Source organism: Rhagoletis pomonella, unplaced genomic scaffold, assembly GCF_013731165.1.
Source record: "Rhagoletis pomonella isolate Grant_MI unplaced genomic scaffold, Rhpom_1.0 Rhpom_scaffold_00431, whole genome shotgun sequence".
NCBI classification, from domain to species: Eukaryota; Metazoa; Arthropoda; class Insecta; order Diptera; family Tephritidae; genus Rhagoletis; species Rhagoletis pomonella.
This window is the reverse complement of record NW_023458985.1, coordinates 27870-44611: the sequence shown is the minus strand read 5'-3', so window position 1 is coordinate 44611 and position 16742 is coordinate 27870. Positions and strand designations below refer to the sequence as shown.

General features: G+C 33.3%; 2 protein-coding genes across 4 annotated transcripts in view; both read right to left on the bottom strand.

Annotated features, from left to right (window-relative positions):
• The window catches only part of LOC118750868, a 34450-nt gene extending 26758 nt beyond the window's left edge, over positions 1–7692 (bottom strand). Inside the window, exon 1 of one of the 3 annotated variants that reach the window (XM_036485601.1) lies at positions 6849–7692. The gene's annotated coding sequence lies outside the window, so the exon portion shown is untranslated. Of the gene's footprint in view, positions 1–4194; positions 4363–6848 lie in introns of those variants that run through there. The other 2 variants (XM_036485600.1, XM_036485602.1) reach the window with 2 other exon arrangements.
• A 4603-nt stretch (positions 7693–12295) lies between these two features.
• Positions 12296–15568, bottom strand: LOC118750867 (nuclear exosome regulator NRDE2-like). Its single transcript, XM_036485599.1, is given in 2 exon segments — positions 12296–13704; positions 13706–15568. Coding segments are annotated over 2 exon segments (2946 nt in total). The 5' UTR covers positions 15470–15568; the 3' UTR covers positions 12296–12522.
• Between the last annotated feature and the right edge of the window lie 1174 nt (positions 15569–16742).

The window sequence follows — 16742 nt, the reverse complement described above, 5'->3', positions numbered from 1 at the left end:
GTTACGCGCATGCACAAAAATAGCCAAGTTGTTCAAATTTAGTTATTTAAAAACAAGGGGATTTTAAAAAGCTGAGTGCACTGTATCCGGTCAATAAAGCGCCATTTCTTCCATAATACTTCAGCAAATTGAAGGATTGAAATACCGTTTTGAAGGAAAGCTTCACCGCTTGAGGTAAAAATAAAAACTTGTTAATAGGGTTGCCACGCGTTTAAAATTTTTGGCACTTAAATATATATCGACTAAAATATTACAACGCATTCAAGGAATGAAATGCACATTTAAATGCACTCTGAACCAGAAATAATAATTTTGAATAGGGTTGCCAACTATTTAAAAGGTTTAAACCTCTATATATGTACATAGATATATGTATAAAACAAAATTGCCTACGTAATACCGAGCTTAGTTCTAAAAGGGATTGTCCTATGTGAGCTCTTTTTTTTTTGTTGTGTTTGCCCAAGGAAAGTTAAAAAAAAAAAATTCCGAAAAGAAAATTCGGAAAAAAGTGATGTTCCATAGCTTCCATAATCAGAGCAAATAAAGGTGTCACCACTGGAAGCTCTTAAGTGTAATAAGTTGGTGAAAGTGTTGCACCAAAATGTTTCAACCAAAAATAATAATTTTGGGCGAGACGAAGTTCGCCGGGTACTCTAGTTTTAATAATTTTACATGTGAACTAATGTTACCTTCAATCTCAGAGGGTCGTGCTATGTATTTGCTTTCATTGAGCAGATGGGACTTTACATCCGCAAAACAAAAGATAACGTTGCCCGTATGCCAGAGCTTATGCGGCCGTTTTTCTGTTATTCGACTATCAGGCCGGATACTGGCTAAAAATCTAGTTCAGCATGTTTTTGTAGTTTTATAATCAAATTTATTAGTAATTACAATAAATAATTTATAATATAAGGGTTGCAAATGAAGGCAGATGTTGGTGCTGCCAGATGATCAAAACAACAAAAGAAGTCGTGGATTTTTTATTAAAAATTTTCACTTTATATTAATACTGTTTTACATAAGAAAAAGCGCGGCAGTAATAACAAACTGCGCAGTTACATAACCCTCACTTGCTCAGTTAGTGAATACCCCTATTGATTTTTTTTTTTCGCCAGGCAAACTTCCGAACATTTTTTATGCCATGAAATAGTTTCTCATAAAAAGACATTATACATACAGAGGAGTTTGAAAACTGTACGTCGCTCCATTTGCGTGAAATTATTAAGGCGCACACCGCAACTTGGAGCAGAAGTTCGGCCAAGCACTTAGTAAAACGTGTGAAGCGCGATTTGTTTTTTTTTTTTAGTATGAACGCGATAAAGAATTTGGTTAACGCTCACGCACGCCTACGATGACAATTTAAAAATTTACGCTCATTTACGTTTTGTTTTGAGTTTTTTTATGAAAATGTTTTCAATTTAAGTTTTGCTTATATAATTTTATTTATTTTCTTTGAATAGGCATTTCTTTAGCTCAACAATATTTCATTTATTTTTATATTTACAAAAAATGTGCATATAAATTCATAACATCACAGTAAATAGTACGATCTATTTATAGTGCTTACTTTATTTATATATACATACATACATTTCCATATACAGCTATATTGTTTGTTTGGGTTTCTTGTTTTCTTTTTTGCCGTTGTTATTTAATTTTTGCAATAGCCCTTTATTCTATATTTACAATTTAATGCGATTAAACACCAAAAGCACTTATGTACATAAAAAACAAAATACAGTTAACGTCACCCTTGCGGACTTTGCTTTATTTATTATTCTCATTTGATGACCGAAGCTAGTCAAGATAAAATACATACATACACTTGAAAACAATTTCTTGGCCTAAGTTAATAAATTTATTTCGCATACATATGTGCATATATGTATATGCATATGTACTTACATATACATACATATATATACAGTATACATATTATTAATATTCGCTTATGCGGTAAACCAAAAAAAACTGCTGTTCAAACTATCGGCTGTAATTTGCAGCATGCTAAAAATTTGCAAAACATACATAACGTGTGTATGTATGTTTATTAGGCTGGGCCGAATTTTTATGGGGTAAAATAAAAGTTATTTGATGATGTTGCGGTGCACTTTGGTGCAAATAAACATGAAGAAAAAATTTTTGAGAAAGATTGTTTGCACATTTTTTCTTCAAGGCTCTTCCATATTTTTTAAACATTAAAGCGCACCCTAGCGGCCATTTCTGCTAAAAATAAATAGACAATTAAGATTCTTCGGACCCCAATACCCCCAGAAAGGTCATTTGAATGCAAAAATATTAGATCAATTTCGATTATTTTAAATGCTTAAAATCGCCAATCTGGGAAAACTGAGAAATTACTTTTCTTTATACAATCCAGATATTCAGAAAACATTGCATTCATCAATTCTCCAGAAAAAAGTGAAAACGTCGTACAGTGTAGCAATGTTATGTTGTCCTAGTTCTGAACAAATAGAAATTTGCTATGAAAATCTCAGATCCGTTTTCTCAAGAAGCTTTTAAAATGTACATAATGAAATGTTTGAATAATAAAATTAATCAAAAAAGAACTGAAGCATAATTATGCAAATAAAGTCAACGAGATACTTAAGACACGAACTTTTCTTACAAAGAAAATTAAATTTTTTCCATAAATAAATATTTCACGTTAATGATAAACGATCTGAAAGTTGAGATCATCCAGCTTTCCTCCGGCTTTGAATTAAAAATCGTAGTTCTCACTGAAACGATTTTTCATCCCAACGCGCCCCTCTCGTTCTTAACGTAAAGTTCTCAAAACTTTTGTTCTCCAGCATAACGTTCCCCAGACTTTACTTCTTATTTGATCCTTCTTGAAAACGTGATCGATACTTTCGTTCTTATTTTGTTCTCATTGGAAAAGTTCCCGAAACTTTCGTTCTAATTATGTTCTTCCAGAAAAGGTTCCCGATAGTTTTATTCGCATTTTGTTCCTAACGGAAACGTTCCCGAACCTTTTGTTCTCATTTTGCTCCCATTCAAACGATTCTCAAAACTGGAACGCGTTCTCGGTCCCTGGGAAATATGTATGTATGTATCTAGAAAATATTAAATATACACAAAATAACCATTGAAGTAATCAATATTTTCCAAACGTTTTTTTACATAAGTTCCCAAACTAGTTTGTAAAATAACAATTACCCAAACATCTTAAACTTTTTCACAATTTGTTGGTTTTGTTGAAAAAAAAAATATGTAAAGTGAGGTAAGTTGAATATACGCTGAGGTGGATATAGCAATTTCAATTGAAAATATTAAAGTTTAAATATTTTGCTGTAGAGATGCAGCTGCTCACCCTTCCTTTAACCGTAGACCAGTGCCATAATCAACCGAACACACTAGCTCTATATTGAAGAGCTGATACAATAGAGATTTCGGTTACCGGATTAATCCTCTAATAAAAAAAAACCGTTTCCTAAACCCTAAGTTTGTTCGTCTTATTCGACCAATGTGCTCTGTGTCATTCGGAGCTTTCGCACTTAAAATATTTTATAAATGAGACCTAATAAAAGCAGCATCTCGTCACTATTATAGTTAATAGGATTTAAAAGGAATACAGTTTGCGACCCACAATAATACTTATACACATAGGTACATATATAAATTTATTGTATTTTGCTTAAGGTACAAAAGTAAGCACATAAATAAGTATAAACACATACATACATATGTAGGTACATACAATAATACAGATGTAGGCAGATTGTAAACAGCCAAACTTGTCGTAGTTGTAATCAAAACATACTCGAACATTCAAACAGAAAAGTGTAAAAAGAGAGGAACGATGTGAACGAAAAAAGTAACACAAAAAACACTTTTAGTAAGTATGTATGTATATGTAAAGCAGAGAGCTTTCTAAAAATGCTCGGACTTTTATAAATACGTTCTCCCAAATACTAGTAGACCAGAGTTGCCACTTTGGAAATTATTACCAAAATTGGCAGAAAAAATTTTAGTTGGTAAAAATCTAAATTTTGTTTTCATTTAGGTAAATTTTTGTTAAAGTATTTTGTTTGAAAAACAAATAAAACTTTTCAATCCGTTTTATTTTTCGTAATGTTTATGTATGTATATTATAAATTTCTTTACAAAAGTGTAATCTACTTTATTGCATTAATTTTTGAACGCTTCAATGCACACTTTTTATTTACATACCATATATCGATACAAGGCGAATATATCGTGCTTCATTCAAACCCCATTTCATTTAGTAGTACCGTTAATTTCCTCATAATCCAATGATCGAATCGAAACCAGTAAATTTGTATGGCGCCACCTTTCTGATAGAAAAAGAATTATCGAAATCGGTTGAGGTGGTCCAAAGATATGCGGTAAAATACATAAAAAAATATATATATTCCGACGAATTGATAAAGTCCTCCTTTTTGTGAAGTCGGTTAAAAAGAAAAAAATGGACAGGTATGTTATTGCACACTATGATTATTCGCAAAAAATAAAAAAAATCAACGAACGCTTTTATAAGTGGCAATTGTTAAATAAAAAAAAAAACACAACACCGGCGGTAAAAAAATTAAAAAAAAAAAAAAATCAACGGCATTTTTTAACTGTACATTGTTGGGTCTACTTAAACTCCATTGGCTATAAAACTGCATCGCCAAAAATGTTCTAAAAGTTCATTTTTGAATTTTTCTAATGTTGCTAGCTTAGAGTGAAATGTTGCTAAGTCAACTTCTCCTAAAATATTATATTTTGATGCAAAAAGCAAGAACAATTAAAGGGGCATCGTATTCCAAAAGATCGAACCACCCACTTTCCTTTTATTTGTTTGTATGTATTTCGTTATAAGCAAATTTGCTATGTCAAAAATGGTTGCGGAAATGTGATAAGTCCCAAAAAATACAAAAATATTTCATCAACGTTTGGAGTTATTTTAGCTTGGAATACGCGAAAACTTGTATTCAAATTTTTGCAAAATAAGTGTTTGAAGAAAATGAGTTTGTAAGGGTTTTATTCTCTGTCAGAGCCGTCGAGAGTAAACTCGGGCGCCGGACTTAAAAATCCCTCTCAGCTAGGGCTATGTAGCTTGAATGTTATATACAGAAACTAACAAAAAAATATTGACTTGAAAAACATTGTGAATATTAAAAAAATCTCCTAGCATTTTTGAGTCACTGTATTTGTCTATGATAACTCCAGTTGAAGCTTTTTCAAATGATGAAGTTTCGTTGTTGCCTTAAGTTTTATAATTTTCACTTCTAGTTGAAGGAATAAATAAAGAGTTCCATATTAATTTGTAATTTTTATTGAAATAACTAAAAAAAATATAACAAAACTATAGTTTTTATCAGCGAGGGAAAATAATCGTAAGTAAAGCAATTTTAACTATACTTTCGTATTTGTGTTCGTGCGTCCTACTGTAATTTACAATGACTTTCTTGTTTCATGTTTAATCTATAAATGTGCAAAATAATAATTAATAATAATTAATTATTGAATTTTTATATTTTCGCTCAAACGAAAGTATTATTATTTGATTTTTATTTTTTCTATCAAAAATAATGATTATTTTATAATTTTTATTTTTTCGCTCAAAGATAATAATTGTCATCAAATTTTATTTTTCCACTTAAGAATAATGATCATTCAAAAAACTCAAAAACTATACCAGTGCGATTTCCCACGTATCCTTTTCAGAGGTAGCGACACCCTAATAAAAGGATTAAGTCCCAAAATTTGCATGTCAAAATTTCAGTAAATTCATTTAAATTGAATCAGTATTTTTAACTGGAAAGATAAAACTCAATAAAGTTTTTTCTCTGAGCGAAAAAACAAAAATCATAAAATAATCATTACTTGTGATCGAAAAAATAAAAACCTAATAATAATTATTTCCGTTGTGCGAACAAATAAAACTCAATAACAATTATTATTTTTAAGCGAAAAAAATAAAAATCATAAAATAGTGATTAAATGTTGATTTAAATTATTTTACTCATAATGATTACCGTCAAAAAAGTTATTGGTAGATATTTTCCAGATTTGGCAAATTTTTTTTTTTCAAGTGGATGGTATGTAAGTATTTTGTCGTCAGTGGCAACGCTGATGCAGACATTAATTCTATATACAGTTACACACACTGATATATTTATGTATATGTATGTATGTACATACATATATGTATAACTGTATGAATGTATTTATATATATACGGGAGAACAGAGATGCATTCATATTTTGACATTCTTAAATATGTATGTACATATGTATGTATATACATATGTCCACAAATGCAAAACACTACGTAAGCATATAATTACGCGGGCAAGCATGGCGTATGAGCAACAAAGGGTTCCCTTCTCAATTGAAACGGCGTAAATCGGAATGATTGCGGCTCGATTTAATTTAGAGTATTCTCTTCAATGTATTTACGTGCGGAATATTCTTCTATGGTATTTTTTTACGATTTCAAACGACGACTTTTTCAATACACCAGCGAGCACACGTACGAAAAACATGTTTACATTTTGCTCTTTTACTAAAAGACCGTCACAACTCAAAAAATGCAATTTTTTAGCTAACTTTGCAGAATTACATATACATAGTATATTATATCATATTATTTAGGAATTTCATGCTAAAATCTTGCCTAGTTGCCAGGTGAGAATTAAACACATATATGCATTTATATTTCCTGCATTTTGAAAGTGGATTGAAAACTTTAAGCGCGTCTCCTGAGAAATTCTGCGTTTTGAGTTGCGATGATCTTTTATTAAATGAGCGATATACATACATACATATGTATGTATGTGTGTATGTGCATATTTGTACAAAACTAAAAGCGCACACACTTCAATCCAGTTGTGCACACACACACGCGCGCACACATATCCACGTTCGGTTTCGCTTTATCACTTTGTTTGCTTTATTCGATTTTATTTTTAATATTCTACTTTTCTCGTATTTGCTTTGCTATGTTCGTTGGGCTTTGGGGAGGTGGTTTTAACTGCGAAGTGATTAATGGAGGACGAGCGTAAAGGCCTTGAAGTAAAGTGTATCCCAAACCCCGCACCACCACAACCACCATAACGGCAAAGAACATGCGAGAAATAAGGGGCGGAGGGGTGTTGCTTAAGCTCTGTGGAAACGAAGAGAATTCAGCATTTTTTCAGGCAAGGTGATAATTTTTGAACTTTTGGATTCGTCTAATTGATTGACACTTGATGCAAATTATATCCATTATTATATACATATATGTAATTACACCAACAATGACAATGCGCCATATTAGCAATAACAGCACGGATTTTAAATTTATTATATTTTGTTAAATTTTTCATTTTTATATCGACATTATAGCGAACTCTGCGCGATTGCCATCGTCACCAACAGCGCTCCACCGCTTTAAGCAATGAAATTATATGTAGATATGTATATACATACAGATATTGGCAAACACTACATATAACCTGATTTGATTTCGAACCTTTTCTTGTATTATTTCTAAAGATGTTTGTGTATTTATAATTTTTTTAGTGCCTATTGCTTTTTTCTAGTTTTCAATTGCGCGCTACATATAAGTAAAAACGCAAACGCCACAACCGCGAAAACATTTCAAACCGAACGCAAAACACGACAAAGATACACTGAGACACACAGCAGCTCATAGAGCAAAAGTCGGCCAAGCGAACAAGTTATCAGTCAGTCGGCCAACGAGCCGCAATGTATCATAAAAGTGAGACAACGAAGTCTGCCGAATGGCTAGCTAAAAGCTCCCCCACCCACCACCCCCTTGGCTAACGAATACCGATGCAGAGGGCTGGTGCCGAATGGAAAATATCCCACGCTCTTTGGCGGTCAGCTGGGAGCGCAACCCATGCAGCTATATATGTATAGACACACATACATACATACATACATACAACCACCTAACCATAACCATACATACATACATACTTCTTAAATAAATCATTAAATCAAGGGAAATTAATCCACTCCATTTCACGAGCAGCTTGTCTAGCAAGGCGCTCTTAATCAATAAGAGCGCAATATAATGATATATCTATGAACATACAATATTTATTTGTAGTGCATGATGTAGGCGCTACTACTATCTATGTATGTGTATGTATGTATATCAATGATAGTGTGAGCAATTTTGGTGTAAACAATTTTTTTTTTCTCTGTTCGACAAAAGCGATAAAACATAAATAAAAAAAGCAAGTTCTCCCCGGCGGATGGGTTATGGGATGGTTTTGAGACGTATTATGCCGTATAATTCAACCTAAGTATGTACATACGAAACAACACTTTGATGTGATTATAGCTTTGGCATAATCAGCAATTAAGTGGATATTGTCCATGGCCCCGAAATCACCTCAGGGAAGCTAAATGGTAAACACTCAAAGAAGTAGGAGCGCCTCGCCAAAATGTTGCAGTTTCTCTTGAAGCTCAAAGTTATAAAGTAACACGGTCCGAACACAATTTTTGCAACAAAAAACTTGGGCATATTTTTTTAGAGAGAACATCGAGCTGAACATTTTTGCTGAATAAATTTAAAAACTGACACGTTTTGGTTTTTTTTTTTGTATTGTATGTAGTACGTGCATTTATCTATACTGCAAGTAAAAATTCTTGAAGAGCTACAGTTCTTAGTGGGTAGCCGTAGTTATACAAATACAAATCGAGGGCTTACATATATTCAATACCCTCTATCTGCATTTTTCACAAAATCTACTTTGTGATATTAGAACCCATCTGGGAGTTACCAGTCATCGCTGATGTTGATTTTGACTTTGCAATTTAAAAGTAAATTCTTCTGTCAAGCTTTGTACAAGGTCGACATTAATATCTTAGGTGGATTTTTATATCAGAAACCCATTTTTGTAAAAAGTCTAGGGTATTGAATATAAGCCCTCGGTATGTATACACCTCTTGTAAAAATTATGAACGCAAAACATGTTGACAAGTTATAAGAATTTTTTTTTTGTTTATCCTATTTTAATAATTTAAAAAAAAACACAGAATACACCGTGGGTCAAAAACCAAAAAATTTTAAAACACACGAAAAAATCAATATATTCACAAAACTAGGAGCCAAATATAGTATAACTGCGTTTTTAATTAATCTCTATGACGTCAGGATTTTTTTTAAAGGACTTTGGAAATTCCAGGATATGATTGAATAAAAAAATTATTTAAAAGATTTGGTGCATTGTAGAGTAACAATATGGGTATCAGTTAAAAGGAAAAATTCTGTGGAATTTAAAAAAAAATTAAGTTTTTGTAGCACCAGGACGAATAAATATTGAAAAGGACAACTTTATCCTTAAATATCCTTGGAAATTTCCAATATTTATTTTTGAAAAAAATATATGCCAAGGACTAATATGTAAACTACCACATCCTCGAATTTCGTCCTTCTAACTTTATTAGATTTACATAAAAATATTTTACACTTCTCTTTATAAGATACTAGCCTGAACCCGCGGCTCTGTTACAATATACATAAATGAAGATACTAGAATCACTACACTGTACAGCACTCCGCTGGGTATTGGACCAAACCACGTTGTTTTAAGAGATTGAGTCATAGGTAAAAAAGTTATTTCTCCGTTTTTCGAAGTTAGCCTCCGAAATCGAGATATGGGCCTTCGAAGTTCGAAATAGGATCTTTGGTAAAAAATTATTTTTTATTCGTAGACCGCCTTTTGCTCTTATTTAAATGGTTTTGCAAACTTATATTACAGGTGATATAAGGGGGCAAAGGTCGGGTCTTCGAAAATTACAAACCTTATATTTCAAACAAATTTGAAGTGATTTTTAAAAAGTTGGTGTCATTGTAAACGCAATGCGTATTTGTATACTTCGTATATAAAAATTTGAGCAAAAACACTTAAAATGAAAAAATACCTATTTAAAAAAAAATAAAATAACAAAAAATTTCTAACCGATCGTATCGATGTAAAGGCGATTAAATACTCTTTCTTCTGGTGTGCATATTTGAATACTTCGTATATAAAAATTTGAGAAAAAGCACTTGAAAGCAAAAAATTCCTTTTTTTATAAAAAAAAAAATATTTCAAACAAGAAAATTACAAACCGATTTTTAAAAAAATTGTATCATTGTAAAGGATACCAGAAAACTTATACTTTCTTGATCCCAAAAATTTCTTTTTATATACTCAAAGAATAAAATATTTAATCAAAAACATTTTTGCCCTCTATATAAACTTTTGAATAATCATTTTATTCAATCAAATTCTAGAAATTCCGAAGTCCTTTAAAAAAAATCTGACGTCAGAGAGGAATTCTAAAAACGCAGTTTTACTATATTTGGCCCCCAGTTTTGTGAATATATTGATTTTTTCGTGTGTAAAATTTACTGTCGCACGGTGTTATATTTCAAAAAGAGTTATTTTTCTGCCTTTTCTCCCATGAGGCGATTTCTTAGAGGCTCGTATATAAGGCCGACTGCACTGATAAATTGCTCGCTTGGAACGCTGGCGGGTGGAGCGCTCAAATATTTGCGGGCCAGATCTGTCAATTTGTCGTATTTTAGTTTAGTTTTCCACCAACCGAGAGAATTTTCACCGAGATGAGCTCGTTTTTCTTTCTTTGAGATAGGACTTGAACCCATGGGATTTTTAGGCGTTCCACTTCATGCGCCTTATTATTATGTATGGGCTATAAAACTGCATACTCAAAAGTGTCCTAGAGATTCAAATTAAAAAGTTTAAAATTTGTTGAATTTTGCTAAACTTTGTATATGGTTTGGTTAAAGCTTGAACGGTATTTTTATGGAAAAATAACAAAAAAAATTAGCTCGAAAAACCTTACGAATATTTAAAAAAAAAAATCCACATGCTGTCATTTATGTACATGCATGTTCTAACTCTAGCTGAGTGTGCAGCGGTGAATGCTAATACTTAGTAGCTCCCAGAGGGTCTCAGGTTCGATTGCCAGCGGACGCAAAATATTAAAATGATATACTTTAAAAGCATTTTTTAAATAAAATTGCAATGAATGCATTTGTTTCTTGTTTGGGTTTTCAGTAACTATGAAAAAGCATTTGTGAAGTTCAGGACAAAAGCTAATTTAACGAAAAATTAATTAGAAAAATTTCATTACAGTGGAAAACATAACCGGAAAACGGCTGAAAGTGTAATCGGAAAACGGAAGAAATATTAGATTTTTATACGGATTTTTTTTCGTATATTCTCGGATACGTTCACGGATATTTTGCTAGCTGGCAAGTAAACGACTTTTTGTGTGGAGCAAAACTTTTTGTGTCGGGTAAAACGCTTTGTGCTCTCTTTCGCCTGCGTAAATTGAGTTAGCGGTTCACAGCCGAAAACAATAATTGCATACCAAAAAGTCGCCGTGTGTGAATGAAACAAGCAACTCCAAAAGGGAATATGAGAAATCGCGTCGTTTCGTTGCCAGTGGCTCAAATGGTTTTTCAGATGGTAACTTCATGTTTGTGGTTGCCGCTGACATTTTGATTAAAAGGATTTTTTTGTATAAGCTTTTATTATTACCAGCTTTCATTAAGTTTCACCGGTGCGTAATCAAATCTTGCAATCAATTTTTAATAAACTTCCCACTGACCTAGAGACTGGAAACTTCAAACCTGACTAGAACCTGATGACAACGCAATATGAAAGATGAATTAATACAATAGGTGGCGCAGGAGTCGAGATATTTGAAACATCCCGATTTGTTTCATATTTAGAACCTTATATTACTTAAATGGAAAGAAATAACTCCAAAGGAATTTAGTCGTTGGGTGGTGCGGTGTGGTGGTCGATTTTTCTAATAAAACCTTGTTTAAATATTTTTTTTTTAATTACTTGTTTCTAACTGTTTCTGCAGCTTTTGTTGCTGTTTCTTCAAAACTGTTGCTAAATCCACTTGGCGCCATAAAAGAATGGCTATACAGCTGCAATAACTTTTAAAAAATCGTGATCATGAGAAGTATTGAAAATTTCCTCATTATGCACATGCATAGAGTACGCAAGAAATATTTTTCAGTTGCTATCATCAGTGGAAATTTCCATTTTGCATTCTTTGGACACTTATTTTCTTTTTTACTTCCTTTAGACACATATTGCTGATACATCAATAGTAACCATTAATAAAAAAAAATCCTCCAAATTAGAAGATATGCGCGTCGTTATATGTACATATGTATGTACCTACTTTTATATTTACTAATCCTATATGCTAATAAATATATCTAGCTATTAAAAAATATAAAACTTTATGTATGTATATACATACATATGTATGTATGTATTTATTTGTCAACATTTTTTACATCTCTATATGTACATATGTATGTATGTATATGTATTGCATGTCAGGAATGCAGTAAATATGCAAATTGCATAAATAAAATAACAGGCATAAATGTATTTACATAAACTATATGTATGTATGTATTTATTATTACTATTTAGTGACTGTTATGAATATCAGTAGTAAAAGTATGTTTGAGCGTTGGCTGCTAAAGTAATCAATCGTTCAAGTTCCACGTAGAATCTCAAGCTCTTCGGGCAGTGCGTATATCCGCAGCTGCTTTTCAATAATTAGGTCCTGCAAATGAGTCAACTCTTGTGGCACATATGTCGCACCATCCAGGTATAGCGCTTTACTCCACGGGCATTCATCTAAAGCAGTCAAAAGACACCTTTTGCTCGTCTCAAAATCAGTGCACTGGTCAGATAAAAATCGGATATATAATCGCCAAAAGAGAGCATTCCTTAGCAATGTCGTTCTCGTTTTTGATTGAGTCAGATTATCATTTGACAAAGTTTTAAAAACGTGCAGAATACGATTACGTATGATTAATTCATTACATCGCTTATCCCATTCAATAACATATATACCATCATTTGCAAATAACTCATCGGTGTTCATCTTAAGGAACCGATAACGTGCTAAAACAATTAAAAATGTCACTGACAATATCGTCGGTTTGGCACGAAGAAAAGCAGTTCTTATTCGAAACCAAGGCTGTGAGCTCAACATGCCACAATGTTGCAGGAGAAATAGGTTCCGAGGAAACTCAGCGAGAGCAGCAAAAACTTTGTCACGCACTAATGCGTTTGGCACAACACAATTTGGGCAAGTTATTTGCAGTGCAGCCACGTATAGCTCCAGAATTTGTTCACGTAGAAACCTATGCCTATCATTGATACCACGAAATATATTCAGTAGTTTATTCATATATTTTATTGCATCCAATTTTTGTCCAATAAGGCATTGGATTAGCACGCGCACCTTCAACAACGATACAGTATAATCAGGCAATAAATACTGCTCCAGTACCATGACCTCAACGTTTTTTTCGATTGCAATGTATTGCTCTAACTTTTCCGTGATCTTTTGTAGTGCTGCAAGCTTTTTTCCAGATCCAATTGATTCATCATTTTGGCTCTTGCTACCTAAAGCATAAGATATTAGTATTTGCAATGCGTTGCTTTGCCTCCCATTCCCGATAAGCATTTCCGCGAATGTAACGTAGGTGTAACATAAATCCGATGCTTGTGTCTCGTCTGCGGAATGTGAGGCAATTAGGTTTTCAAATATGTGCGTTACTGAGTCCATATTTTTAGATTGATCTAAAGATTCAAATTCGTAAATGGCAAACTCAGTATATAAAAGCAAAACGTTGCGATTAGGTGACTGCTTAAGTAGATTTTTTAAAGCGCTTCCGCCCCTCTTTTATATATTCACTATTCATTTTGGAACCACATCGTTCGAGAATCAACAGTAATCGCTCAAAACGGCACCAGAGTACAATAAAGAGATCGCGCTTTCGTTTATCAATATTTGAATATGTTGCAGCACATTCGAGTAGGAAACTACTGATGCAACGAATGTAGATGTCATGGCCGATGGTGCTACTTAAAAATGTAGGACTTACAGCCATTTCCTTAGCTAGTGTGTAAATTCCTTTTTGAAATTCTCTTTGTAGCTCCTGTGAAATTGCGAAATTCCGTTGAATACAAACTGTTAATGTATCTTCAATTGCATCGGATTCTCCGATTTGTTCCAGATGTGCGCTAAACCTTTCTGCCATTCCTTCACACTGAATAAAGGGTACTTTAAGTAACCGTAAAATTAGCAGTATCAGGTAGAATGCATTGTCTCGCGAATTTAACGGATAGATATAGTGGCAAATATCTTCGTTGAACACGATACGTTGTGGATCATTGCATTTAATCTTATCTGGGAAAGGCAAAAAATTAAAACCTTGCCGCAGTTTTTCGACACGAAGCCATATCTCATTCATAGGTAACCCTGATTGCAAAACAAGTTCTTCGAATTCAATTAGTGTGTTTTGGTCAGTTTCCAAGGGAGCAAATGCTTTAAAATGATCTGTTGAAACATTTAGTTCAAGAGCAAGCTTTAACAATGCAATGAATTGCTCATACAATCCCGCTTGCCGAAGGAAAAGTGCGCAATTATTGAATAAACGCAGCATTACATTGTCTGAATCACGGTTCTCTAGTGCCAAGGATTGCGTGCTCATTTGCTTGGCGTGATGCATTTTAGACATGCAACGCTCATAGATACGAAGTACGTCCGGCACGATACATCTTGCCATCGAACCTTGGGTTGTCATTATCTGCGCCGTCCATAATGTGTAGCTATAAAGGTCTTTTTGCAACAAGCGATCCAACATTTTTGTCACTTCAAAGGAAGGATACGTGACGTTAATAATATCAATGTATTGTTCATATAATTGCTCATTGCATGGAAAGCGAGCTAATGCACGATTTATAATGTCCAATTTTCTCTCAGCTAGCAAAAGTCGTGACCATTTGTATGGATTTTGATCCTGCAATGACAATAAGTCGAGCCAGACTTGCACATCGCAAGAGGCCTCCAATGTTTTTCGATTCAATTGGCCCATTCGTGCATTATATTCATTTTCGTCTAGAGGTAAAACTGAACTATAATTTTGATCACTGGAAGCTTTTACTTTTGCTAGAAAATAGCGTTTACTAGACTTTTTGTTGGCATTTGAATGGTGCCAAAATCTAGCTCCCAAAATGTGGCCAAATGAATGCCTGTACCGAGGACATGCGGGTTTATGCAAAGTACGTATAGAAAGGAATTGTTTTGTCTTAGATTTATCTATGTAGTACTCCTCATTGCCACTAAATTCCAACACTGGGGCTATTAATTTGATTTCACAATCATGCTCGAGTTTTCTTCTTTTCTTACTCCTTTTATGCTTTTTCTTTTTTTGATGCGATGATTGCGAGAGTTCAACTTCATTTTCGCTAGATGAAGTACTTGATTCAATTATTTCAACATTTTCCAAATTTTTTATATCATCGTTTTCTAAAGGAAAACTACTGTTGGCCAACCATGTAGACGAGGTGGTTGGAGTATCTTCTGGCCCTTCATCGCTTCTTAGATCTTGCACAACATTGATATACGCAGGAAATAGTGACATCTGATGATTTTAAACGTATTTATTATACGAAAACTAGTCTATTCAATTAAAAACCAAAACAAATATCTTGTTTATTTTATACAATAAATATGACGTTTATTAGAGTGTGTTCAATGAGGTTAAAAACTTAATTTATCTAAAAAATTTCACAGTATTGCCGTTTCTAAATATTCTGTGCAGATGATTAATTTCATATATAATGCTGTGGCTCTATCAGCAATACTTTCCGTAGAAATTATAGTGGGTTATTTCCCTAACAATCCGGACCGGGTCCGGTTATTAGAGAACTAGCGAAAAATTTGCTCTCAAAAATGGAACATAATCCAGAAGTACGGGAATGCGAAAAACTACATTTCGTTCCCAGAATTTGAGAAACAGCTTATTCGCGTTGTTTTTGTTTTTGTCGCTTAAATGGAAACCCTTGGAAATTGAATTTTTGTTTCAAAAATTTGATAAACACCAGGTAAGTGCAGGCAATATGTAAACACAAAACAGCTGATATGCACTTTGACGCTTTATCCATTTTTACCCGGGGAAAAAGTCAGGGCGGTTTCGGGTAGGAAGAAGAAGAATGTTACGATCCAATTTTCGCGCTCTATTAACCATTTTGTTGAGTAAGGGAATAAGTTCTGGGCTATTTTGTGCGTCCGCGGGATACCGCGTTGCGTACGCCAAAGAACCTATTGTGAGACGCTTTATTGAACATCACACTTTCCAAAAAATAGCTGATTTCGAAAAACTGCCGCTGCCACTGCCACTGCGCTATTGTATTTTGGGCTTAAGTCTGGGTCGTTGCGGTTATGTAGACCTGACTGTCGTGGGACGGTAGTTTATTTCAGTGATTCTTAACCGATTTTCAAAAAATGTTTTATTCATATATAATTTAAATGTATTGCACGGGCTCAAAATTTGCTTTTGGCTAATTAAAAAAAATATGTCGCCGAAACTAGAAACATCAGCCAGAAAATTACGTTATTCCTTTGGGTACTGTAATAACACATTTACCATAACATTTCTAACAATTTTGAACTCTGGATCGCGGATCGCAATATCGTCAATAAATATTGAACGTATACCTCTTTAAAAACGCGATCCATACATTTCGTTAGAACATATTTTACCCTCATAAAGCGAACATCGAAAACGTATTCGCTCTGCCTTCACTATCGTCGCTTAAAACCTTTCAAAACAAATTGAAAAAATTTTAACTAACATTGGAAATTTTAAAATAATTATGGAATACATTATCTGTAAATTATACGTACAATATAAA